Genomic DNA, 27,224 nt, shown 5'->3' on the forward strand with positions numbered 1-27,224 from the left:
AATAAGTTTTTTTTTTGATTAAATTATGCCCAATTTCTTATGCCCATTTTTGCTGTAATTCCATATTCAATTTTCAACAAAAGGCATATATTGCATTTAAAGTTCGATTTTCTTAACTTATTGCTAGAATAATATATTATTTTGAATTTTGTAATTTAACTGCAATCATTATGACATATGATTGATGCTGAAGTAATTTGCTCGATTACTACTGTTATTTTATCCCTTTCTTAATTATTATTTTTTATAGTCGGAGGAAAGGTGGTATTACTTGAATAGATAAAATACAATTCAGGTCTTTCTTTAAAATACATATCAAAGTGTTCTCTATCTTCATGAGAAACTCTTCATTATATACAAAAATTTGAGAACAAAGAATGTAAAAAGTGTCATGACGGGGATTTATAATTCATCAGAATCATTCATATTATATATTATGATGTCAAATTTCTGACCAAAAGAATCCAGTAAAGGTTATTGAAAAGTTCAGTAATAAATCACTTTTGATAGTGTGCTCAATTTCAGAATGACATAATACGATGATGTTCTCTAAGTATGATATTTGTCATCGATGAAAATCTTATGATATTGAATGGCCCTTTAAAAGAATTTTATCAATTTCATAATTAGACAATATAAATCCACTCCGATATCCCTCAACTTCATTTTACTTTATAATTTTTATCATTAGACACAATTCTTAATGAATTAACTTTTGTGAACAATATTCAATTTTTCTATCATTTGATTTTAATTTTCCGATATTAGTTCCTTTACAACTTTGAATTTTAATCCTTTCTTAATATCAATAATGAAAACATGAAAAAAGTTGATATGACCAAATTCCATATTTTACTTTTTATGTTCCCGGGGTTACTAGAGCATTCATTATTCATATTTTTATTAATATATTATTATTTTGGCGTTTTCTTTAAAAATTATGCCTAAAATATACGCGAATAAGAAGGACATTAACAATAGTAGTAGTTTCATTTTGATCTAATGAATTATTATCTATATCTAAGCTATTTAAACCACGGTATTTGATTAATATCATTTACTTATACATTTTACTTCATGAAATTTCAAAGCTCATTTATTTATTGCTTTTTGAGCCGCACAAAAGTTTTCAGGGTGCACCCGCATGTACGTTTATTTGAGAGGAGGAGGATTACCCTCTCAATTTTGAAAGCTTCGTTAACTTAATATCTCGATGAATATTGGATTAAAATTGAATTTGCCCATACCAATATATCTGATACAATATCCTTAAGTTTTACTAAAAATAATTTTTTAAAATCCCTGCAGATTGGGGGATTTTTAAATTTTTTGATTTTTTTCGAAAATTTTTCGGGAAAAAAAATATTTTCAGAAGAGCCTTAACGGCTAAGTTTTATGTTTAATGTTGAGTATCAAAAAGAATGGGCATATGATATAGCCATCATATATCCCAGAAGCAAATAAAAATTCCGACTTTTTAAGCATAAAAAATGAAATTTTATTTTTTGCAAAAAACAGGCCACCCGGATGTACGTTTATTTGAGAGGAGGAGGATTAAATTTTTGAAAGCACTAAAATTTGTAAATATGCTAGTTATATAATAATATGCATTATTTTAAAAAATAAAAATTAAAGCACGTTAAAATCTTTTTTGATGAATTTTTACAAAAGCTACTCAAGATAATGCAAGATATGAGTAGTTAAACATAAATTTCAAATCAGATTTTACTTATAATAAATATTTTAAATTTCCGAAAATTAAGTTCAGATCGACTCTATACGTAGTAAATACTAAATAAGGTGCCAAAAACCTATTAAACAGTATCAAAACTATCAAGATTGTAATGTTTTTGAAGAAAAATTTATAGAATTATGGACTTCAAACAGATATTATGTAAATAAAAATAATATAATGAATTTATTTATTCGTATAATAGCAGTAATAAGTCGATTATTCACTTCTACTTCTGAGATTTGAATTTAATTTCGACAGAAAAAGAGATTCAAGAGGAAAATACTAGGGGATACAAACAGCCACCATGACAGGATTATTATGGAGCCAAGTTGTATTTTTTGATATTTTTAGAGTTTTCCTACCTATTTAGGTACCAAGTTATTGCTTAAAAATTAAGGTTCTAAATTCTGAAGTTTACATGATCCTCCCGGGCGCACCCTTAAATGATATAATATATGTAGTATAATATATATTTTTCTGCAAATCATATTAATCATTACATTTCATTCATTTTTAATATTCAATTATGAGTACCTTCACTAATGACTACAGTACCACTCTTTTAGAAGTTATTTTTCCATAAAATAAATAATCGTTTTAAAATTTCTTGAGTTATTTAAATTTTTAATTCATAATTTGCGTAATCGAAGATTTATCTATTACATCGAAAAAAAAAAAAAAAAAGGTAGTGGGGCTTCCAGGCGCGTTGCGCCCTCTAGCCCATAAGAAATTTTTCCCAAGACCCAAGAGGAGGACCGAACCCCAGCCGACCAGCTGTTGACTTTTTTGTAGAGCACTCAAAATAGTATAACTTTGTCCGGACAAGTAAGAGTCTATCGTCGCTACAGGAAAAGTTACAGGCGTTCCAAGGAAGTATACTTTGAGAAGCCTTTTCCCCTTATAGAATGAGATAGGACAGTTATTTTACAAAACTGACAACACTTTGACCGAGTAGTTTTTTGTGCTGAACAAAAAGTGTCATATAAACATCTGTCAAAAACCGTTTTTTACTTCACTTAAAATGTCACGTAAGCTACGTAAGAATATACGTAAGAGGAAGGGAGCATTGAAACATCCAATAGTAAAACTGACACCACAACAACAGTTGCAACAACAAATGATGAATGACCCCACTATGTTGCAACAAATGTCAAGCAACCCTATGCTTTTAAACCGAGTTATTGGTGCACAGAGTGGAGGTTTAAGAGCGGCACTTTTAGCGAAAATGGCAGGCTATGGTGGAGCTGCAGACGGAACAGCTTATAACCCTCAAAGTCAAATGAATTTGAGTTCACTCAAAAATCAAATAACAGATGTCAAAAAGTCAAACATAGACATACAGAAACAAATAAGTGAAAACGAAAAGAAACTAGAATATGACAGACACACAAAGAAACTCAATGAGTTAAACGTAGAGAAAAAGAAGAAAGAAGAACAACTGAAAGAACTAAGTACAGAGGAATATGCAAAAAAAGTGTCAGAAAAAGCAGCAGAAGTAGCAAAAATGGAACAAGATGTTATAAATTTGAAAAACCATACTACTCAATATAAAGTACTGAAAGATGAAGAAATAAAACAAAAGCCCTGAAGACATATATGGATAGCGATGAGTATAAAAAAGAAGTTGAAGCAAATGTAAAGGCAGAAAAACTTTTACAGTTGCAAAACCAAACCGTACAGTATGAAAACTTAGCACAAGAAAGTAAAAATAACGACGCAGCCATGCAAAAGGCAATGAAAAGCGCAGAATATATAAAAGCTAATAATGACTGGTTAGATGCCCAAGCCAACGCCAAAGCAGCCCAACTTATAGGGTCAATAAGGACAAAAATACAAGCGGATGAAGACAGTTCAAATGAAGCTTTAATGAATGCTGACTTTAAGAACGCCTTCGAAGCTCTTCATAGTAAGGTGAAACTAGTGAACGACTTCTCATCTGGAAAGAAACTGAAGTCTGAAGGTTTCGACAACGAGTTAAGAGAAGTAGCACAAAATATGACGAAAATAACAGATGCAGCAACGAGACAGGCAGTTCAAAGTGCCTATGACGCCGTTAGAGCAACTGTTGTGGAAAGTCAAGAAAAAGAGTTACAACAGACCAAAACAGACCTAGTAAATGCTTTCTTAAAAACGAAAAGTCAGGTAGGACATTATGCTGCAGATGGAACATATGTGCCAGCTGGTGGAACTTATATACCAGCTGGTGGAACTTATATACTAGCTAGTGGAACTTATATACCACCAAACCCTCCAAGAGAAGCACCTGCACCAGGACTACCTAAAACATTTACATCGTCACATGGACACAGACACAGGCATGCACCAAAACCAACACAACAACCAACAGTTCAAAATCCAGCACAACAACCAACAGTTCAAAATCCAGCACAACAACCAACAGTTCAAAACACTGCACCACAACCAACAGTTCAAAACACTGCACCACAACAACCACAAACAGAGCAAGGACATAAAAGAAGTAGAGAACAAGGAAACCAAGAATTCTTAAAAATGCTTAAGGAAAATTATGGTTACCCAGATACTCTTGACTTTAGTGACAGATATAAAGAAGCTATTAGAAAGTTCAAGGAAGGAAATACTGACCCGAACCTATTTAGCTTTATGGTTCAGCACCAAATGGGATATAATTTCAAACCTGGAAAATACAAGCTCGCTAAGGGATATGATTTAATAGCATATCATCCAAATGACATGGATGAATTTACTCCGAGATATTTGGTGTCAGAGCTAAATGATAATTCAACTCTCTTCATGAAACGCGTAAAAAATAGAGACGGAACGAAAAAAGAAAGGGTTATGAATGCGGATGGCTTAAATAGGGAACTTGTTAAAAACGGTCTCGGAATATATGAAATGCCAGCAGATGAGGTACAAGAAACTCCACAGGAAGAAGTTCAGATACAACCAGACATGGAAGAAATAGTTCAGCAACAACAGCTAGAAGAGCCTGAAGGAAACGAACAAGTCCCTCCTTTGGAAACTAACTTCACAGAACTAGATGAAGATTTGGAACAGCCGAAAAATCTTGACCCTCAACAAGAGTATGCGGAGAATATGGAATCTTTCCAAGAGTCTAAGAAAAATTCGGCTGACATAGTAGAAGAATATCGAAAAATGTTCGCCGACATACAAAAGACTCCAACATCAGATGAAAATATTCAGCATAGAATGGAAGAACTGAAAGAAAGTGTACGCAAATACAACAATCCTTTTTACTTACGACCATATAACGTTCAATCTTTGGCTGAACTCGGTGAAAATAAAAGGTTAAATTTCACCAAAACATATAGAAATGAAACATTGTTTAAAGTTCATTCAGAACCTAACCAATATGGAAACAAACCTACTTTTGTTTCTGCAGACTATGGAACTACAATGAGATGGGGCCATAAAGCTAATCCGGATAGGTGGTTCATAAACTTACAACCACAATTCCAAGAAGTTGTAGACGCAATGGAAGTGAATGGTGAACCAGATATAGCTGGTATTTTCAGCGCGGCTTTAATGCCATTGAAAGATATGAAACATGCAGATATTTGGACCAGTATGAAATGAACATGGCTGATGGAAATATAACACCTGACGTTCTAGAACATTTATCTCAAAGAACTACACAGAACCATAGAGATGGTATATTTGGTGAAGAGTTTAGAAAGAAAGTTAGGAGATAGAAGGAAGAGAACCTATTGTACATGACCTTGCAAACGAAAGTTTACAAAATGTCATAAAAACTTACTTTGCAGACAATGAACTGAGAAGGGATGAATATTTAAGAAAACTCAAATGGACAGTACCAAATGAAATGTTAGTATTGAAAAACATGTTCCTTGACAAAATAAAACCAACTACAGAAATAAATGACGCAAGACTGAAACATTGGGTAAAAGCTTTCCCATTCACAAAAGATATTATTGGTAACATGGAAAGAAAACCAGAATGGCTACAAAAACATATATTTGGAAACGAGCTTATTCCATATGGACAAGCTCTGTTTGAAGAGCTTGAACCGGAAACTCAGGAAAGAGTCATGCAAACAATACGCGAAGACTCAAATACAAACTATGACAAAATCTTTCTAGGATATAGGTTACCTGAGATGGGCGACCAGAGCCCAAAGGCAAAAAGGACATGGGAAATTTACAACATACTAGGTGAACATGAGGCAAAGATGCAACAACTTGAAGCAGAGGGCAAGTTACCAAAAGCGACACCAAAGAAGAAGAGAAGAGTAGAACAAAGTGAAAGTAGTGAAGAAGTAACTTCATCTAGTGAAAGTAGTGGCAATGAAGGAAAAAGAAGAGTTAAAAACTCAGTCAGGAAGAAAGTAAAGCTTGGTCCGAGTGGGTTCTATTATGACAAATAAATCCAACTATTCTATATTTTTTACCCATATGAAATGTACGCCGCTCAGAATATAACGCCAACAGTTTTGGATGCCATGAACGGAAATGTTTCCGAATGGTATAACGAATGCGACAATGCCATTAGAAGGTCAGAAATAGTTCCTGGAACTTACGAATATACAACTGCTGTTTCTTATGGAAACGTAGGTGAGTTTGGAGAAGGTTCTTCAACAACAGTAGATATTGCTTGCGACAGGTTTCATATTATTTCTATTGACAACTCATTCTTATACGTGGAACAAGACATTGAATAAAACCTTCTGCCAAGTTGTCTGACAAGAAAGGTTGCAATGGAATTTTCTATGTCGGATACCAATATGCTCCAGAAGTTTTCATGGGATATAAGATATATTCTAACTCTGACTTAGTTCAAACAGTAACATGGGCAAACTATGAATGGTTCGCTTTGAGAAACTCAGTACAACCACAAGCTAGAGAACAAACAGACCAGTATGCAAATATTGAGAAAATAAGAAGACTTGACCCTAACGTTCCAGGAGTTTATGTTAACCTTTCTGGTTCAGATGGAACTGCTGCCACTAAAGTAAAACTGAAACTTAGAGTTCCTTTGTCATCTTTCCTCATCTTCAGGTTTTTAAGATACTTGCCAAACTGGGCAGGAAAAATTTCTATCGAACTTACTCCAAGCAAAAATAACTTAGTCATTGCACACACACAAGACCCATTCACTATTACAGACGTAAAGGGAACAAATCAAACGTCATTCGCCGAATTTTGCAAAGACAAAGTTGACTTAGACTTTGGTTTCTCAAACCTCAACAATGAAGTAAACTATTATTTCAATGCTGCTGGAACTGCTTGGGACCCAGTTAAGTTCACATGCGAAAAGTTTGAATGCAAGAGAATAGAAAGCAGACTTGCAGTCTATATGTTGGACCCAGATATTTCAAATGCTTTAGCTGCCAAATATATTGCAGTTCCACTTATGTTCCCTATACACCAAATATCTGTCAAAGACTTTGCAGGTGAAGTTGGAAACCAAAGTGCTGACCCAGGTGCAAGAACAGATATTGCTTTAACAACTGCAATGAAACATGCAGATACTATGTTTGTACTGTTCAGACGAACTATAAATGACTATTCTTGTTTCTACAACCCCGGTATTAAATATCATATAAACATAGATGGCAAATATTATCCAAGAGAAGAATATTCTACAGTTGAGGATATGAGGTCATACAACTTGACATTAGATGCTATGAACTTTAACAACAACTTCACAACAACCATTAACCCTGAAATGCAAAGTTCTATTATGCCATATGTGAAAGTATGGACTCATACAGGAGGTCAAAAAACTCAATATACAAATGGAGACCGTTCAAACTTTTGGCTTGGCATTCCATTTGCTGACTCAGAAGACTTTATGGGTGGTATTTCAACTGTTGGTACTGTACAATACAATATACTGGTGACAGAGACGGTCCAGATGAACTGAGAGCAAAGAAGTTTACAAAACCAATAGCACTTTTCACGGAAGATGCTCTTTTGAAGATTCGTTCGATGAAACCTGCTGGGCTCCTCAGATTGGCATAACGACAGCTTCCATCGAGCAGATTTTGGCAGCAGGTCAGTAAGTTGTTCTTGAACTGACTTCTCTCCGTCAAATATTGACAGTACGCCAGTTTTGACATAATATTGTAAGATAAACTTACCTTTAGAAATATCTGTAAGTTTTGTTGTTATATTTTTGTCAACGTCAAGAACTTTCACCATTTCAGTTATACCAACTTTCTTTGCTTTATGAAAATATTTTGGTTCAGCAAAGACTGCTATTCTATAACATTTTCCATTGTTTGTGTAAAGAACTATTCTGTCAATGTATTTGTATTGTTTTGTGAGTATAAACTTTGTTCTGCTTCAATTCGAAGAGATACTCGAATACGTCCATCTTTTTATTCTAAGTAAAATGTCATTTCCGAAAATAGAAGCGTGAGTGTTTCAAAAGGTTTAATGGCGGTGGCAGATGTGAAGTTAAATTCACCAACTCAAACAAACAGTCAAAGTGTTGTTGTCAATGTCAAAGACAGAGATGTTGAAGTGGGGAAACCATACGAAGACAAAGATGGTATAACAATTGTTCCTGTAAAAGAACAACATATCCTGAAGTTAACAGAGACTTAAGTTCTGTTGCAGATATTCGAAACGACTACCAACTGAAAGACAAACTTCAAACTCAGGAGAAGATTTGTCAAGCTTTAAGTATAATGTTAAACTTGGTCGAACACAACCCTGTAAAAGTGAACTCATATGTCATTGCACCTCATGAAGTTTTGAAAGAACTATTGAAACTTTTGACAGAGGCAGACGATATAAACATCAAAGAAATAGAACCGACATTAGTTGCTGTGGTGTTTCATATAATGTCATTGACAAGATATACGTTATGAAAGGAGGTGAAACGTTGAACTTAAAGTATAGTTTCCCAGACGTCATAAAAATATTTGACGACCACAACATTTCATTAAAATTTATTTGCTAAGTAAATGGCAGAAGATATAATGGTTTATACTATTACGACTAAAAACCCTGAGTCATATAATTCTATAACAACAAACTTACAAAGTCCTCAAGGACGATATTGTAAACTAACTTAAACACAATGACGACTAAAGCCTGTTTTGCTCTTTTGACACCAGAAGACTTTATTGTTGTGAATGGTAAAAAATACTCCTTTGAAGATACTTACTCAGATATACCACCAACAGGTTTTGTTGACTTATTTAATACTTTAAGTACGGGTGTAACATGTGCTGCAACTAGAGCAGGTTTCATTATGTTTGGATGTCCGACTGAGTTTACTATAAACGATATGAGCTATAATACAAAACTTATTTCTGGTTTTTACTACCAACAGTTTCCTATAACAGGAAAAGGTGTCATACAAGGAATGTCTATTCCATTGACATTAAGCACACCAATCTTATATATTATTGTTTCAAACTTAGGTTCAAAGTGTTATTCGAATGTCGACAGAAACTATTATGACCAAAAGATACTTATGCGTATAAACAATACTTTCTCTGCTGGTTTGCCTATTGTTCATTCGAATGCAGAATTTTCAACCTTAGTGAACTCAAACACTTTGGCAAGTATAACGTTGACATTAGTTGACGCAAACTTTGTTCCTGTAAAACTTTTATGTCCTATGTATTTGTCAATGACGGCAGAAAGTTTCGAATTGGAAGATGCAACTGGTGAAAGTATTGTATTACAAGAACAACTTCAACAACAAATAGCTCAAGAACAACAAATGCAACAAATGCAACAACAAAGTCAAGAATAAAAAAAATATTTTTTTTTATTTTTATAAAAATGTACAGAATAGATGTTTCAGATTTTTATGACTTCCAAGCATTCAGAAATATGTGTCCATTTCGAGACTATAACAAAGCAGTCGAGAATTTGAAACGTTTAGTCATTTATGTCGACTCTGCCCAGAATGTTATGTCATGAAAGAATGGGATGTAGTCTTTAACAAACCTAAAGCGACAATAGTTTCAGAACAAGAATGTAGACAGAAACTTAAGAAAATAAAAGTTGTACAAGTTGGCATGAAGATGTTAGATGCTTGGGATATCTGATTGTCAAAGTTAGAAGATTTTTCAGTTCGAGGTATAAAGTTCTATACACCTTCTCCAAACTTCTATTCTATCTTCACTGGATATAAATACGAACAAGTAGAATGGAAAGAAAATATTATAGAAGCTTGGTTTAGACCATGTCAAAGAAATTATATGCAATGGAAACGAAAGAGTCTATGAGTATATCTTATGTTGGTTTGCAAACATCTTACAACATCCAAGTGCTAAGAATGAAACTGCTCTCATTATAATTGGAAACAAGGAACTGGTAAGAAACATTCTTTACAGATATTTTGTGCAAACTGTTAGAAGGCTATTCGAACCCGAATATGACAAACTTAGAAAACATCTGTGGCAAGTTTAACTCCTCAATAGAGAATATGAAACTTATAGTTTGCAATGAACTTCAAAGTATAGATACAACAAAAGTTTTGAACTCAGATGCTTTGAAGAGTCTTATAACAGACAAAGTTGGAGTTGTTGAAAGAAATATAAAGACCAAAGAGTTTGTGAAAATGTTGCAAACTTCATTATGGTTTCAAACAATTCTGTTCGATGAAGTTAGAAAGTTCTGACAGAAGATATGTAGTTGTCAGAACGTCAGAAGCTCATATGCAAGATACAGAATATTTTGACGACTTAGCAGAAACTTTGACATCTGACTTTTACAACCACTTGTTCTCATATTTTATGACATTAGATATTTCTAAGTTCAATCCAAGACAAATTCCACATACCGAAGAGAGACAAACATTGTTAGAAGCAAACAAGAGTGTATATGAACTGTTCATAGATGAAACTGACTTTGAGTGTTTAGATGAAAGGTCATTGTACGATTCGTATAAACAATATTGTCAAGATATGGTTATATGACAGCGTCTAAACGAACATTCTTGGCAAATGTCAAAAGTCTTTTAGACGTACAGAAATGTGTATATACAAAGAAAAATTTTCTGAGTAAATTTAAAAAAATATTTTTTTATCCGATAGAAAAGATTGGCAAAATTCATCTCAGTAAACAAGTACATGTCAGGACTTAAAGAAGAACTAGACCCATTCACATATTGAATGTTTACTTCTACATTTTGAAAAGTCTTCATTCAGCAAAGTTTGGAACATCGAACCAGTTAAGTTTGCTATTGTGACTAAAAACGGTGCGAAATTTGAAGACTTAGACATAGAAGGTTTGTTAGCAGTCAAAGAAAGTTTTGACAGAAGGTTTTCAAACCTTAAAGAAGGCAAATACAAAACTTGTTATACCTTATGAACCAAAGAAAGCAGACGACTATGAATATTATGAGTCTAAGATAGTTGAAGTTCAAGGTAAATTGGGTAAAAAGATTTAGAGTCTAGCCAGTGTTTGCTCCTAAAGAGGAAGAGAACATTGACATTGACCCAGAAATGTTCTAAAAATAAAATTTTATTTTTACATGTCAAATTTCTTTTTCTTTCTGGCTCTGGTTCAGGTTCTTCTTCTCTTCTTCTACTTTCTTTTCTTTCTTTTCTTCTTCTTCTTTTTCTGGTGGAGTTATGTCAAATTTCTCCGAACCATATTTATGTAAAAGTTCTTTGTCCTTTAATAGCTCATCTATTCTGTTTTCTATTTCATCTCAAGAACAGCGCATGTGTCTTCTTTGCATTCTAAGAAATTTTGTTGACTTCATCTTCTCCAATCGGCGTCATCTCTGTCAACAAGTCTGTCATTGACAAAATTTTAAGACTTCTCTGCTTAATGTTTTTATGGTTCTTGTTTCATATTCCCAGAAACAGAACTTTAGAACAAATTCCCTTTCTTGTTTACACTATGTAAGATTTTATGGTCGACAGATGTTTTGCTGTCAAAAAGTTTGTCTCGAATATAGATAGCGAAATCGCTAGACATTTTCTAAAAGATAAAAATTTTAATTTTCTAAAAATATGTTAGAAAAAAAGTTTGCTGACATTGACAAGAAATTTGAGAATGTTTTAAACAAGAACAAGAGGAAGTTAGAAAATGCTCAGATAAAACCTATACATGACAAGTTCTTATTTGCTCAGAATGGTATAACAGGTCTAATTGCACCACCTGGGTCGGGTAAGACTTTCACTTATCTTAAAATGGCTGCACAACAACAAGAACTAGATGAGAAGAACCCATTCTATGAGTTAGTGTCATTTGTAGTACTCTGGTCAATTTGACCAAACCGTCAATTCGTTCAAAGATATTATAAAGAAGTCTAAGTTAGTATGTATAAAGGATACTGAGTTGTTAGATTGGATAAAGAAGTACCAAAGAAGAGTTTTGAATATAATGCTATAAATGAGTATATAAATTCTAAGTTCAAAGACCCAAATGAGGAAATGCAGAGAATATTAGAGAAGAAACACTTCAGAAACAAACAGAAAGAGATAGAATACATTTCGAAGAAATTGCAATCTTACGATTGGAAGACATACCCTCATAGGTGTCTTCTTATCTTAGATGACTTTGCTTTCATTCCTTTGCTTAAGAATAGAGAACAAGATATGTGTCGAATCTTAAGAAGCTCAGACACTTTAACATCTCAGTCGTAATATGTGTACAGACAGCAAAGAGTTTAAGTAAGGATGTTAAAAGAATACTTACTGACATTATACTTTTCCCCGGATTGTCCGAAGACGATTTCATGGAACTTATGAAAGAGTCCATGGCAGGTAAGTTTGACAGACATGAACTATGGGAGAAGTACAAAGTCATACAAGACCCTCATACTTCTTTCAGAATTCATATCTACGCGAACAAAGTTCAAATTGTAAAAAGTCAAGCTTGAAAAATAAAGAGTTCATTTACTCTACTTGTTTGAAGTTGTCAAAATACTCTGTTATTTTTTCTTTCAGTAGCGGTAAGTCTTCTTTGAAGGTAAAAATTGTACAACCTTTCATATCATAGTGTGTTTGAGGTAACGTATCTTGAACTATTTTTTCACATCTTCATTCGGTGTCATTGAAATCGGTAAGTTTTCGCGATAGAACCAATTTCTGTCAGATTTGTAAATCTTAGCAAGGTCGTAAAAGCTTTTGTTGTTTCTTCTGACTAAATGCAACATAACCATATCTTTATCTTCTTCTTTCTCAACTCTTCAGTATAAATCATATACTTATAGTTCTTTTTTCCTTTCCTTTGGTACTGAACGTGGTATTCTTTTCTGAATGCTTTTGTCTTTTGCTTCAATGACTTCATCTTTTGCTTGAAGTTTCTTTTCCATCTCTTCACTTCTTGTCTATGAATTTCGTCAAGAAGTCTGTAAATATACCAAGCATAACGAGGCGAAGCCACATTGCAACAGCATTTACAAGAAGTCTATGTACATACCAACCTCTCAAACCATTTGGCAAATTTTTACGATTTTCATGAGTTTTAGGCGACCCCGAAAAAAGTCGGTCTCGCTGTGCTTCGCTCAAAAGTTCTTGTGTGCTTTGGTTTTTGAACCAATCGTCTGTATGTTTGGTATCTGGAGCAAACATGCTGTCAAAATACTTTGCATTTGGTACATATCGTCTTTGACCGAACGAATGAGACGGAGTTGTTTGTTAAACTGTATGTACTCGTATTCTTCATTTATGGCTTCATGGACTATAACTGTTGTTGTGTTTCTCTGTTGTTGACATATCTGTCTTTACATACAAAATAAAAAAATAAATAAAAATAAAACTAACTTTATTTTTTTCTATCTTAAGGAAATTCACTGTTTTCATAGAGTTTTGGCGACTACGTTTTTTTACGTACTCGCTGTTCTTCACTGTTTTCATAGAGTTTTGGCGACTACGTTTTTTTACGTACTCGCTGTTCTTCACTGTTTTCATAGAGTTTTGGCGACTACGTTTTTTTACGTACTCGCTGTTCTTCACTGTTTTCATAGAGTTTTGGCGACTAAGTTTTTTTACCTACTCGCTGTTCTTCATGATTTTCGTACGGAATCTCTTCTCTCGGTTTTCCGAGGGAAGCAATCTTATACCATTTTACTCAGATTTTTGTGCTGAATTCAGCAAAAATATATTTTAGGGTAGAAGGTTAGATCTAACCTGTTTTCTAACCTGTTTTCTACCCTCATGATTTTCATGATTTCATCGTACATGTTTTGTCAAGACTTCTTCGTACATGTTTTGTCAAGACTTCTTCGTACATGTTTTGTCAAGACTTCTTCGTAAATGTTTTGTCAAGACTTCTTCATCGTAATGAGCGTATATGTTTTGTCAAGACTTCTTCGTAAATGTTTTGTCAAACATGAACGTATATGTTTTGTCAAGACTTCTTCATCGTAATGAGCGTAAATCAGACAAAAATAATGTTTTAGGGTAGAGGTTAGATCTAACCTCATTTCTACCTCCTTTCTACCCCAGTTATTTTATAAGCGTTTTACATGGTAAACGTTATTTTTTAAATTTTGTGAAAACTCAACGGTTTGACACATGCCTAAAAATTATTTTACTCAGAATTTTGTTGCTGAATTCAGCAAAAAATAATGTTTAGGGTAGAAGGTTAGATCTAACCTGTTTTCTACCCTCTTTTCTACCCCAGTTATTTTATAAGCGTTTTACATGGTAAACGTTATGAATTCGTGAGACTTTAAACAGTTTTGTAGCCTCTATTTCTTCTTTTAGTACATCGAATGTTTTAACAATGCCGAAAGTTTCTTTATACTTCTTCTTGACGTCAGATAGAAGGAAATCTTCTGCTGTTGGATAGTTTTTGTTCAGAAATTCTAACATGTCCATTTTATCTTCTGCTGGTTTTTTCTGCTTCTTTCTTTAAGTCTGCATAGTCGTTTCTCATACGTTCTATCTCTTTGACGGAGTAGTTATATCTCCTCATTGCTGCTTTACATTTAGAACATTGCGGGTTCATTTTTGCGTATATATTCTGAAACCTTACCTGCTAAAACAACTAAAGCGTCAATTGCTCTCTTCATCTCAAACATAGCGGGTCTTATTTGTTTGTTCCATACCTTACCTCTTCTATCTTGATCTCTTATCTGCCATACACATTCAGCAACTAACGAAACAAAGTTGTCGTAGGTCTTAAATTCTTCAGATTTATATATGTCAGAAACATTCTTTTATACCATGTCGCAATCTTTGTCCATAACCTTATGGTTGCAATGAAATCCTAGAAACTCATAGTTTACCTTTCGTATGAACTTCTTTATTTCTACTGAGTCAGTTGGTTTCACTTCTATTTCGTCGAATTCAGGAATAGTGAGTTTTTGTTGTTGGATTTCAGGTAGTTTAGGCAAATGGTCAATAATGTCCTCCATTTCATAAAGATACTGTTCATTTGTTTCATCTTTCGCACTACAGTCTAAATTACTTGTTAAAAGTTCTTGCTTTATCTTCTGGATTTTTGTTTCGAAAGTATATGAAGAAGGAATGAAGCTTTTCATCTCTACTAACATAGATGTTGGATTCATGACTAAAGAGTTTGGTGCTGTAGTTGTTTGTATTGCTGTTGTGCCGATTGTTGACATTTTTATTTTTTTATACAAAATAAAAAAAATAAAAAAAAATAAAACTAACTTTATTTTTTATTTCGGGAAAATTCATGAAAATTCAAGAGGGTAGAAAAGAGGGTAGAAAACAGGTTAGATCTAACCATCTACCCTAAATTATATTTTTGGGTCCTTTACACTCATTACGAAGAAGTCTTGACAAAACATTTACGAAGAAGTCTTGACAAAACATGTACGTTCATTACGATGAAGTTTTGACAAAACATTTACGATGAAGTCTTGACAAAACATTTACGTTCATGTTTGACAAAACATTTACGAAGAAGTCTTGACAAAACATTTACGCTCATTACGATGAAGAAGTCTTGACAAAGCATGTACGAAGAAGTTTTGACAAAACATTTACGATGAAATCATGACAAATCATTTACGCTCATTACGATGAAGAAGTCTTGACAAAGCATGTACGTTCATGTTTGACAAAACATTTACGAAGAAGTCTTGACAAAGCATGTACGTTCATGTTTGACAAAACATTTACGAAGAAGTTTTGACAAAACATTTACGATGAAGTTTTGACAAAACATTTACGCTCATTACGATGAAGAAGTCATGAAAATTCAAGAGGGTAGAAAACAGGTGAGAAAACAGGTTAGATCTAACCATCTACCCTAAACATTATTTTTGCTGAATTCAGCAACAAAATGAACGAGGTCAGGATGTATGTAAATACATTTGAATTCATTCATAACACCCTTAGTAAGCTCATAAAATGCTTGTTTTGAGGTCGAGCCACTTTTGGCTCCACCGTATTCTTTCAACCAAAACTCAAGAATTTCCTGCATGAATTTTGTATAAAAAGCAACCGTCGGAATTCAGACTGTTGCTATATTCTTCACAAAACATTTACGCTCATTACGATGAAGAAGTCTTGACAAAACATGTACGATTGAAGTCATGACAAAACATATACGAAGAAGTCTTGACAAAACATTTACGATGAAATCATGACAAAACATTTACCCGACATTCTCGTCAAATACAAAAAAACGACACTTTTTCATTAGATAACTGTTATTTTTTGACGAAGTGAAGGTTGACACTTCGTCAAAAAAATCCCTGAAATCATATCTTTTATACAAAAAAATACAAAAAATGACACTTTTTCATTAGATAACTGTTATTTTTTGACGAAGTGAAGGTTTGACACTTCGTCAAAAAAATCCCTGAAATCATATCTTTACATACAAAAAAATACAAAAAAATGACACTTTTTCATTAGATAACTGTTATTTTTTGACGAAGTGAAGGTTGACACTTCGTCAAAAAAAATCCCTGAAATCATATCTTACATACAAAAAAAATACAAAATAAAAACTAACTTTTTTTTTCTGTCTTAAGGAAATTCATGAAAATTCAAGAGGGTAGAAAACAGGTTAGAAAACAGGTTAGATCTAACCTTCTACCCTAAATTATATTTTGGTCGGGAACAACTTTCTCTCAATTGGAGCTGTGGCATACTCTTTGCGTAAACGGTTCAGACCTTTCTTCGAACTCTTGGTCTCTCTTCGATTTTGGACTGAGATTGGAATTGCTGGGGTGGAGCTTGCTGGAACATCCAAGGTTGGGGAAGTAAGGCATAGGCAGAGGAGGGTAGTTCGGGAAGCCTTGTGGTGGGTAGTAACCTTGAGGTGGAAATTGGTAGTAATTTGGTGGAGGTACTTGCTGGAACTGAGCTTGCTGAGGAGACTGTTGTGGTTCTTTAGGTTCCTCTGTTTGGGAATGGACTGGGTTGGTGGACGTGGGACATTCGTTTGTGTCCTGTCGGAAGGAAGAACTTTTCCTGTCGGAAGGAAAATTTTTTCCTGTTGGAAGGAAGAACTTTTCCTGTCGGAAGGAAGAACTTTTCCTGTTGGAAGGAAAATTTTTTCCTGTTGGAAGGAAAATTTTTTCCTGTTGGAAGGAAAATTTTTTCCTGTTGGAAGGAAAAACTTTTTCTGAAGTTCGACCAAAAAGTTCTCAATTTTCGAAAATTTGAATGGTTTACGGACGGACAACTGGAAGAGTTCTTCCTGTCGGAAGGAAAATTTTTTCCTGTTGTCGGGAAAATATTTTCCTGTCGGATGGAAGGACTCGGAATGCCAGAAGGATTTGACGAGGCAATTTACCTAATTTAAATAAACGACTGCGTAAAAGACTACTTGCGCAAGGTCATGAAGCCCAAGGTCAAGTTCACCACTATTTCTGGAAGGGCTGTCTTGAATCTCGAGACTTCGACCGAAATTCCAATTCAAATACCAGACGGGACAGCCTACGACGACATAAGCAAGCAAAGAAGGAAGCCATTATAAAGTTCTTTGCCAAGCGTCCTTGGATACTACTTCCAAACAGAGAGAGTCCAATTCCACGAATTATACAAATTCTCAGAGCACTGTTCCACTTCTCGGGTCAGCCGTTCTACATAACCTGTGAAGGCGACATCCAACCAGTTCAGTAAACCTTAACGTTTAACTGCACTTTTTTATGTTTTTTGTGAAAGTGTCAAAAATAAATTGTTTTCATGAGTTTTCTACGATGTTAGAAAAAAATGTTATTTTCTAATATCTTCACATTCAATACTTTTTCAGCACTTTTCCGTAGTTATATATGAAAGACAATTCGAGATAAAAGTCATAGTACAATGGAATAATATGTTGCACACCATTTGTTGTGAACCAAACTTGAAAGTCAGAGAAACTGTTACTAGGTGGTTCGTAGAATTTAGAAGCAAAGTCATAAAAGTCCTTACCAATACATAGAAAACTATTGTTGCTTGAAACTGAAACTTGCATGACACATAACATTTTGAGGGTCAAACACGTTTCTATAAACTGTCAAATCTGCTGGTGGAAGTATAAATTGAAATGGACCATCTGGTGGTAATGGTTCGTTCTGGTTTAGTAACCGAGAAATTGTGCCCAAGAACGTTTGTCTACTTTCCAAAATAAAAACTCTGTATCTCTTGGAGGGTTAATTTCAATCTTTTGAAATGAAACGGTGGAGTTCATCTTGTCATATTCTAGTTTCAGATAGTATGTTCCATTTAGTAAAGAGTCGTATTTTTCTTGAAATTCCCAATAATATTTTTCATTTGAGTTTGAAAGTCATTTAGAGTTTTCTCAAGACTTTCGTCTGAACGAACTGTAAAGATTCTCATTTCGTCAAATTTGTCTATTAGACCATCAGAACCTTTATACTGCCCATGAAAAATATACTGCGAACATAAATGCGTTAGTTCTATTTGAAAACAAAAACTCTTCTAAATCCTATTGCCTTTGCATCTGAAGGACTTTGAAGCCAACGAATTGGATAGTCAAACCTGTATACTCGGGATGAAATTTTTCATCTGAAATAGTCCTACCAGCATTTTGTAAAGATATAGTCTAACGGTTTGTATCTGCTACTTTTGTTTTTGTTTTTCAACCTGAAGCATTTAATATATGTAAAAATATATTGTTTAAAATGGTATGCCATTTCATATTTCTCATCTAACAAAACAAGTTTCCCAACGGTCTTCTCCAACAAACTCAGCGTACATTTCAAATAAAATTAAAAAATGTCACTTTTTTTAAAAATAAATTTTTACTTCATGCAATGTTCACTAACATCGAAAGGCATGTCCATAAGACGTTCTTCTTCTAACCTCTCTAGTCTGTTTGGATAATTGGCACGTGCTGTTTCCAAATCCATTTCGTAGGTCAGACCAGCCAGTTTGTCATAGACTTTTATGGGTCTTCCCTTCCTATATTTAAAATTCTTCGAAACTCTCCAACCATATCTTTGTAACTCTGCTTTTATTCTAGCAGACTTCTATCCATTCTATATGGGGCATTTTTTATAAAAATAAAAAATATTTTTTCTTTACTTTACATAACCGCCTACTGCCATAGTCTTTGACGCCAACCATACCAGCTAATGAAGGTTGACTTGGTTTAGTTTCCAAACTAAACTTTGGTTTTGGTTTATCTTCAGTTTTTGGTTTTTCTTCTTCTATCGGTTTTTCGTCACTTTTCGGTTTCTCTGACTTTACTTCACTTGCAGGAACAGTTGTGTCGTCAACATCTTCATAAATATCATATGCCATTTGTTTTTGTTTTCCTTTCAACTTTTTGTGTTTGTTGTAAAGTTTAGAATATTTCGACTCTAAGTCAATGAGATGTTCTATAATGAACTGTTGGTCAGTGAAGTAAACTTTTCCATCTGTTTGTCTCGAAAGCTCCTTCAGACTTCAATATTTATTTGTGAGAGTCTGTTTCTTTTTTGAGATACTTGCCGTTCCATTTTTATGAAAAGTGACTTTGTAGTTAGGGTTTGTATTTCCAGACCTGGCACTTTCTATTATTGAATTTTTCTCTTCATCTGTAAGTTCTTTGACAGGTTTTGACAATGTTCTGAACTTTTTGTTTGTGGTGTCAAATCTACCGTTTCAACTTCTTCGGTCATTTCATCTCAGTAAAAAATTTTAGTTTGGTTTGTTTTCAACTGGTTGTTGTTGTTTTTTAAGTCGGTCTAAAACTTCCTGAGGTATAGGAAGAACTTGACAAAAACGTGGTGTAACTGCTGGAAGCCGACCAAATCCATCTTGAACCCATTTGTCTCAATGCTGTATTGTTCATTTCATCTCAGTAAAAAACTTTACATTCCCCACGTTTGAGGCGGTTGAGGTTGGTTATTGTTTACCCATTGTTGTGCATGGTTATATCCTCTGTTAAAGAATCTTTTCACCTTGGTCCATATAGTGTCCTGCTTGGTTATAGTAGTCATTTGCTTTGTTATAATAGTTTCCTGCTTGTTCTCTACATTGTCCATCCATCCTTGAACTTTTCCTCTTGTTTCAGGATTTGGAATAAGATTTGTTGCATCTCGTGCTACATCCCAACCTTTCTGTACAGTTTGTATAATAGGTTGTGCTTTCTCTTTAAGTATACCTAATGTACTCAAAATCTTCCTTCCAACTCCAAATACACCTCTGGCTATTGTTCCCACTGCGGGCAAAAAATCTGGATGCAACTCCTGCTAATGCGCCAAATAAACCCATTTCTTATAGGATAAAAAATGACGACGAATCCAAACAAGGACCCCTATGTTTCTAAAGGACAAAGAAAGCACTCATGATAAAAATCTTTAGTTCAACACCAAATGCTTGGTTTATGGATATCTTGGAAAACATTCCGAGAGTTAGAACAGATGGACCACCATACTGGTTAATATTTGTTGGTCAAAACACAAGATACTGTGAAGCCATACCATTATGTCCAAAAATATTTTAGATGTGAAAACTGCTTTGACAATATTCGTTGACAAATACCATCCAACAAAACTGACATCTGACTGTGAAAGTTCTTTCAAATCAGATGATGTAAAAAACTATCTGCGTTCAAAAAATGTAAACCAATATTTCATTGTCGACCAAAAACCATTCTGCTCTTGGTGTCATTGACGGTTGTATAAAAATGTTAGAGACTTAAACCAACCACAAGGTGGTGAAGCAAATGAAATGTCATATGACGACAAATATAGACACTTCTCCATGGCAAAGATGAGACAAGTTTTAAATATTTACAATAGCCGTAAACAAAAAGGTTTGGGAAACCACTCCCCCGAAGAAATGAAAAACAACCCTGACTTAGAGAAAGACTATATATTAATAATTTAGTCAAAAAGAGACAAACAAGAAAGAATGCCGGGCTTCAAAACTTCAGAAAGGTGACAAAGTAAAAATAGAAATACCTAAACGCGACCCATATGAAAAATACTATTGACTATGACAACAATGGGAACCCGACAGGTACTCACATTCGTGTTTCGTAAAAATAGAAGAAAGTATACAAGAGAATATTATGAAGTTTTAGGCAAACATGGCAAAATGTACAGACTGCAAGCAGAAGATAAAACTACTATTGTCAGACCTCGTTTCAAACTTGTCAAAGTTCAAGGTGGTATACTTTCAAAGACAGTTCCTAACAAATATAAGACAACTCCTGACGAATATGCTAAAGAAGTTGAAAATGACGACTAAGCATTTCTATACCATGCGTAAACTGTCATGTAAGGTGGCATGTAGTCTTTACTTTGTCCCGTTGTTTGCGTATATCCTGAAACGCGATGTGTATGGTTTCCTCCTCCCTCAGTGTTACTCCAGAAACAATTTATAGCAAACTGAACGTTGTCTTTAACATCATATCCTTTACCTTTTGTCATTGCTGACCAATCCCAATATCTATGCTTATGCCAACCTGCTTGAGATGTACTTAAATCTATGTAGTGACTATGTGCAGGTAAATTTTCACCTGAAATCGTTTTACTTCCCACCTGTTTCCTTTGAAGAGTTGCACAATACAAAAACCTGTCGACTATTTGAGTCCAAGTTCCAAAACCAAGTACTACTTCTGGTCTGGTAGAGTTCATTGACGTATAAATAGAGCCTATAGGATATAATGTTTGAAGCATTTCTGTCTTTAATGTTTGAAGCTCTGTTTTGTCTGCTTTCTTGTCATATAAATCTTGAGCAGTGAATTTAATATTATGTTTCATCCTTCATGACATAAACATCTTTACATCTAATGTTTCTCATCGTCGTTATGTCGTCATCCGATGTTAAACCTTGTGGAAAGTTTAGGAGGTTTACAATATAATGCATCCCCACCAGTTTCTTCAAACCGTTCCTTCAATACTTTCTATAGCAACAGTTGTAAAACTTGTATGTGTATGAGTCTTATTTGCTTTCTTCTCTAACTCATCGTTAACATAAGTTTTATCTGCTTTAAGGTCTAAACATCCTGAAACCCATCCTGTATCGGCTTTAGTTTTTTAAAAATCTTCGATGTCCATTCATGATACCATTCAGCCCTTTCTATAATTTCATTATCTTTTTCATCCACATATTCCTTATCCGCTTTCTTCTCTAACTTACTAGCCACATATTCCTCATCCGCTTTCTTTTCAAGGCTAACGTTTAAGTCTGTTATTTCAGATATAGAATGTGTATGAGTCTTTTTAGAATATTCGTTTTCAGCTCTTGTCACTTCACTTGACATTTTATTGTCAACATATGTTTTGTCTGCTAGTTCAGGATGAGTATGTTTCTTTTGTTGCATAAGCATTGTTAGCTCTTTCTTCTTCTTTTGCTATTGCATCGTCTACATATTCTTTGTCAGCTTTGTTGTCAACATCTGCTTTCAAAAGAAGTTCATTTATAGGTTTCTCGTTTAAAGTTCCTTTTGTTGGATTTATACAGACAGTAGTATGTTCTTCTTGTCTTGAAATAGAAACTCATCTGTCATTGGGTTTATTGTCAGTTTTAAGTTTCCTTCTTTCAATGACTCAGATATCTTAGAATAGTTTGAAAAGTTTGTTGTGTTCTTATTTAGAGCTTGCACAATGAGTTGTCGGTTGTGTTGTATTTCTCTCATGGAAGCAATATCTTTCGACATTTTTATTATAGATAAAAATATGCTTCAATAGAAAAAGAAAATTCAAGAGTTGCTACAACTAAAACCATTAGATGAACTTTTACTAATGTCGGTCAAAAGTTTGAGACAGAGACCGTAAAGCATGAAGGCTATCGTTTTGACTACCCATTAAGATGGCTAAGAGACCCATCTGTCACAAAAGCTATTGGCTTTCGTAGAATGAAGTTCATTTCAGAAGCCATACATGGTTTCCCATTTACGGTCGGTTTTGAAGTTCGATACTATAACAAAGAAAAACGTATGTATGAGAAATTTGAACAGGGAAAACTTTACAAGTTAGTTTGCTTGTAAACTTAGAAACAACTCTTCAAGCTTTTCAAGAAAAAATAAACGATATCTATATCGAATATGCAAACCAGTATAAACATTGACGAGGGAGAATACCATCTCGATATTATTTATGACAGGAAAAATGCAACTGTTAAAATCAATAGAATAGAAGACCTTGGAGAAAACGTTTATATTTCTACAAAATATAACAACTTGGCATGGTATAGATTTATGAGGATGTTAAATCAGCCTGCAGCATATCCAGTACACCCAGACTTTTATGAAGTCGAAAACCCTAATGGAACATATGAAAATGTTTTCGACCAAGATGCTATTATTGTTCATGCTTCATTTTCTGGCGCCCAAAACTCTTTCTTATGCTTGGCAAATGACTTTTACGAAAAACCTACAAAGTTATACGAACCACCAAGTGGAAGTATTTCAGACTTTCAAGTATGGTTTACTACAGATGGAAGAAAAAGAATAATTCCATTATACCATGCGTTTTACTTGGAACTTAGTTTCATATACAACTACTATCGAACGGTAAAAATATAATTTTTTAATACGGTTGAGGTGTTGGATTTGGTTGCCAACTAGACTGTGGTGCAGGTTCAGGCTGTTGTATAACAGGAGCTTGCTCTTCTGGTTCAGGGTCTTTAGGTATAATACCAACAAACTGACCTACTCTTTTACCAATATTTTTGACTCCGTTCCAAATTCCTCTTCCTACGGTTTTTATTCCATTCCATATACCTCTTCCAACTCTTCTGAAAGAAGTTTCCAATACTACTGAAGAAACCCATTTTACTATATGTAAAAATCTAATGTCCGCCTAGTCTCTTACGTTTCCTGTTGAGTTCCATAGCATTCTTTAACTGGAGCTCATACATTCTGTTTCTCCTCTGGTAGAAAAACATATTCTGGGTCAACTCCTGTGTTCGCGTCATCTGCATAAAGTTGTTTATATCCCACTTCAGGGTTTGTATAAAACTCTTTCCATCTCATATTTGCATACCATGGTGGCAAACCTAACGCAGCGTCATTTGACATGGCAGTTTGCATTTGTACATCTGTTGGCACTTGACCATAGTTTGCCATTGCAGTTTGTATTCTAACTTCATTTGGAATATTCTCTGGGTTTGGTTGTCCAGGTTGCTGTGCATTCGCTAAGTTCTGTGCGTCCATTTAATATTAGATAAAAATATCTCTTACGAGTACATATACTGAACATTTGCAGGCATTGGTTCATCTTCATATTCTCTGTACTTTTCTGCCACGTCAAATAAATAAATGACACAATGGAAAAAACCTAAAACAAGTAGTCCTATTTCAAACCACATTTACTTACTAATAAAATTTCTTTATTGTGACACTTTCTCCGGTTTATAGGACCTCTCTCATATTCTATCTTGTCATATATAAACTCATAGTCATGTATGTCCTCTAACCATCTCATAACGGTTTCCAAACCACTTTTATCGGATGTAAAGTAAAAGCATGGATGGTTATGTATAACGTCTAAAGTTTCTAAAGAGTCTCTCAAAGTCCAGTCTACTTGGTATTGAAAATCCCATGTGTTATAGAACGGCGGGTCCACTATAAAGAAAACATTTTCCTTGTCTTTATATTTTTCATACAAATCTGTCCAATGACATCTCACAAACTCTATACCCTCAATATATTTTTCTATGTCCTCTTTGAAAACATTTGTATAGTTAAGATATAAAACTTTTGACATAAGTGTTTCAATGTCATGAACTCTTATAGAACCACTATATAATAGTCTAGCAGATATACTATCCCAGTCTATATATTCTGCTTTTTTCAAAACCTCTCTCACAATATTTTTGTTATCTAATGGTATACGTTTCATCTTACCTATAGGTATCTTTTCTTTTAACTCTTTCAATATATTGTTTGTGTCTGGAATATGTTTGAGACGGTCCATATAGTTGTCGAAGTCATTGCATATAATCTTTGAGTCTGGGAATATTGTATGACATAAATGGGATATATAGAAACTTCCACCGAACAAATCTACAAATGTTAGACCATTCGGTAGTTTCTTAAGTTCTCTCAATATAATATCTTTACATTTACTCTTATTTCCAAAGAACGGTAACGGTGGTTTTGTAAAATTCATTTATATATAATAATAAAAATGTTTTTCCTGAAAAGTGACAGAAAAGTGACAAAACATGAAAACATATATAATTTGTGAAAAGTGAAACATTATATAATGTTTTCGACCCAGAAGAAGGCTTCTTCCCAGAAGCAATGGAGGAAGAAGAAGAGTCCTCCGAATTCACACCAGAAGACTAACAATTTTCCGAATAAAAACTTCATTTATACTAAACATCTTCGGGGCTAGAGGGCACGAAGTGCCTGGAAGCCCCAATACCTTTTTTTTTTCATCGATTATTTTTTCAAATTCTATATCTATACTCTATCTGTTTTGTAAACAAAAGAAAATAAAATGAAGATTGTTCAAATTGTGACCTTAATAATGGAATTAATTTATTTTATTTATAATTATTATTCTCCATTTCATTTTCTTAGGTATATACATACAGCCACACGAAATATATTATTGAAATTTATTGCTTATAACGTTTCAATTTTCATCCTTATATGTAACGCAAATTCATTTAAATTGATTAAGAAATCAATTCATTCAAATGAATAGATAGGAAGCATGCTGAATGCACGTGCTAGTCTAGTCATTTCCAATTCAAAATCATTAAATGGCTTTTTGCTGTAATGAATAATGTTAAATATGAAGTAGGATGGAATATTGTTTTCTCCTCTGTATTCCATGAAATTTTTAGGTGCATATATCTTCTTTTGACGACACACGATTATAACAAGTGATCAATTCATAGTTAATGCACATTTTGGATTGAAATTGCTGAAAGATATTTATCCATTGAGCATATCACTGAAACAGACATGATTTTTTTTCCCTCCATTATACAAGAACGAAAATCATATCAATAGTCAGATAATCAAGAGGCAATTACTTTCACGATGAGTTCATTGTATCTCTTACGTCAAATTTAAGCAAATTCATCTGATTTGGAATGCTTTTGTTCAGCCATTCAATAAAGAAATCATTATCGAGTAAAAAAAAAGACTAAGATAATAATGAAATCAACTGATGTAGGAAAAATTAGCTGAGTTATATATATTACAATATAGTTTCAAACATTAATTTTCTAATATCATGAAAAGATTCAGTTTTTTTGATTCATTTGATTGATATGGAATTTTTAAAAGCATTAATTTGAATGTATTCAATACAAAGGACATTATTTCATATACAATATGGTATTTTACATAGAATAGATACTTTAAGCATAAATCGGCTATTTTGAATAAAGGTGACCAAACTATTTTTTGAAAGTCCGCCATAACTTTAATGGTACTATTTCAGCGTGTACAATGAATACAAAAATTCTAAGAGTGCCACATAAAATAGTACTTTAGACTTGAGTTAATGCTACCAAGCAAATGTTAAAAAGATGACTTTAGTGTTTTGATAATCAAAGATTAAAATCATTATTGTCTAAATCAATAATCATAACGACAGAAGTTAATGTTTTTTCATCAGTGCTTTAAATCCACTTTTAAAAGTATACCTCAAAAATCAAAATATCAAAAAAATTGGCCGATAGGTTTGGCTTTAATTTTTGTCTGCTTTTATGATTTGATATGGATGTTATAATTTTAAAAGTTGAGCCAAATTCACCAATAGATTTTTGAGATTTGCAAATACTCAATAATTTTCAGCGTGTTATCTTTTATTAAAAGAACTATTTGGTTTCACTATCATATAAATTGATATTTACTTTCTATTTGAACCTTCATTAGCTAATGATTTAATAATACAGATTTCATCTAGTCCTTATAAGAGAATTTTGAATTTGTTATAATAAAAAAACAAACAGATATAGCTTACACTTCTTTAATAAAGATACCTTTTATAGAATCAGTATGAAATGTGTTTTTTGACACGTAAAGCTCTCAATTCATTATAACATGTTTGTCGATTTTTATATATTTTTCGCTTTCATTATCTATGATATTAAAAATTATGTCATCAGAATGTGAAATAATTAAACAAATGCCCTGCGGGAAGTATTTTATACTAGAATTTATAAAAAAAATCACTGTACGTTTAGCCTACTGGTTATGTCGTGGGGTTCAAAGGC

General features: G+C 33.6%; 4 protein-coding genes and 7 pseudogenes across 11 annotated transcripts, besides 2 other annotated features; 7 read left to right on the top strand and 4 right to left on the bottom strand.

The window, feature by feature from the left end:
- Positions 1 to 1,132: 1,132 nt before the first annotated feature.
- Positions 1,133 to 2,173: a mobile genetic element.
- A 583-nt stretch (positions 2,174 to 2,756) lies between these two features.
- Positions 2,757 to 3,177, top strand: TVAGG3_0797250 (protein of unknown function, DUF4106 family; the record flags this gene model as incomplete). The annotated part of the gene is made up of 1 exon (XM_051247192.1): positions 2,757 to 3,177. A coding segment is annotated over one exon (421 nt), but the record flags the coding sequence as incomplete, so codon positions are not given.
- A 553-nt stretch (positions 3,178 to 3,730) lies between these two features.
- Positions 3,731 to 4,797, top strand: TVAGG3_0797260 (protein of unknown function, DUF4106 family; the record flags this gene model as incomplete). The annotated part of the gene is made up of 1 exon (XM_051247193.1): positions 3,731 to 4,797. A coding segment is annotated over one exon (1,067 nt), but the record flags the coding sequence as incomplete, so codon positions are not given.
- Positions 4,798 to 5,074: 277 nt separating this feature from the next.
- Positions 5,075 to 22,263: a mobile genetic element.
- TVAGG3_0797280 (protein of unknown function, DUF4106 family) lies at positions 5,559 to 6,119 on the top strand (the record flags this gene model as incomplete). Its single annotated transcript, XM_051247194.1, has 1 exon — positions 5,559 to 6,119. The coding sequence occupies one exon, from the start codon at positions 5,559 to 5,561 to the stop codon at positions 6,117 to 6,119; it is 561 nt and encodes a 186-aa protein (XP_051082669.1).
- On the top strand, positions 6,153 to 7,757 carry TVAGG3_0797290 (annotated as a pseudogene). The gene has a single exon. A coding segment is annotated over exon 1 (1,605 nt).
- Positions 8,768 to 9,466, top strand: TVAGG3_0797300 (uncharacterized protein; the record flags this gene model as incomplete). Its single annotated transcript, XM_051247195.1, has 1 exon — positions 8,768 to 9,466. A coding segment is annotated over one exon (699 nt), but the record flags the coding sequence as incomplete, so codon positions are not given.
- TVAGG3_0797310 lies at positions 11,862 to 12,553 on the top strand (annotated as a pseudogene). The gene has a single exon. A coding segment is annotated over exon 1 (692 nt).
- TVAGG3_0797320 lies at positions 12,570 to 13,391 on the bottom strand (annotated as a pseudogene). Its single transcript has one exon. A coding segment is annotated over exon 1 (822 nt).
- Positions 14,545 to 15,247, bottom strand: TVAGG3_0797330 (annotated as a pseudogene). The gene has a single exon. A coding segment is annotated over exon 1 (703 nt).
- Positions 16,692 to 17,039, bottom strand: TVAGG3_0797340 (annotated as a pseudogene). The gene has a single exon. A coding segment is annotated over exon 1 (348 nt).
- Positions 17,353 to 17,726, top strand: TVAGG3_0797350 (annotated as a pseudogene). Its single transcript has one exon. A coding segment is annotated over exon 1 (374 nt).
- Positions 18,851 to 19,086, bottom strand: TVAGG3_0797360 (annotated as a pseudogene). The gene has a single exon. A coding segment is annotated over exon 1 (236 nt).
- Positions 22,264 to 27,224: the final 4,961 nt, after the last annotated feature.

This window comes from Trichomonas vaginalis, chromosome VI (genome assembly GCF_026262505.1).
Source record: "Trichomonas vaginalis G3 chromosome VI, whole genome shotgun sequence".
NCBI classification, from domain to species: Eukaryota; Parabasalia; order Trichomonadida; family Trichomonadidae; genus Trichomonas; species Trichomonas vaginalis.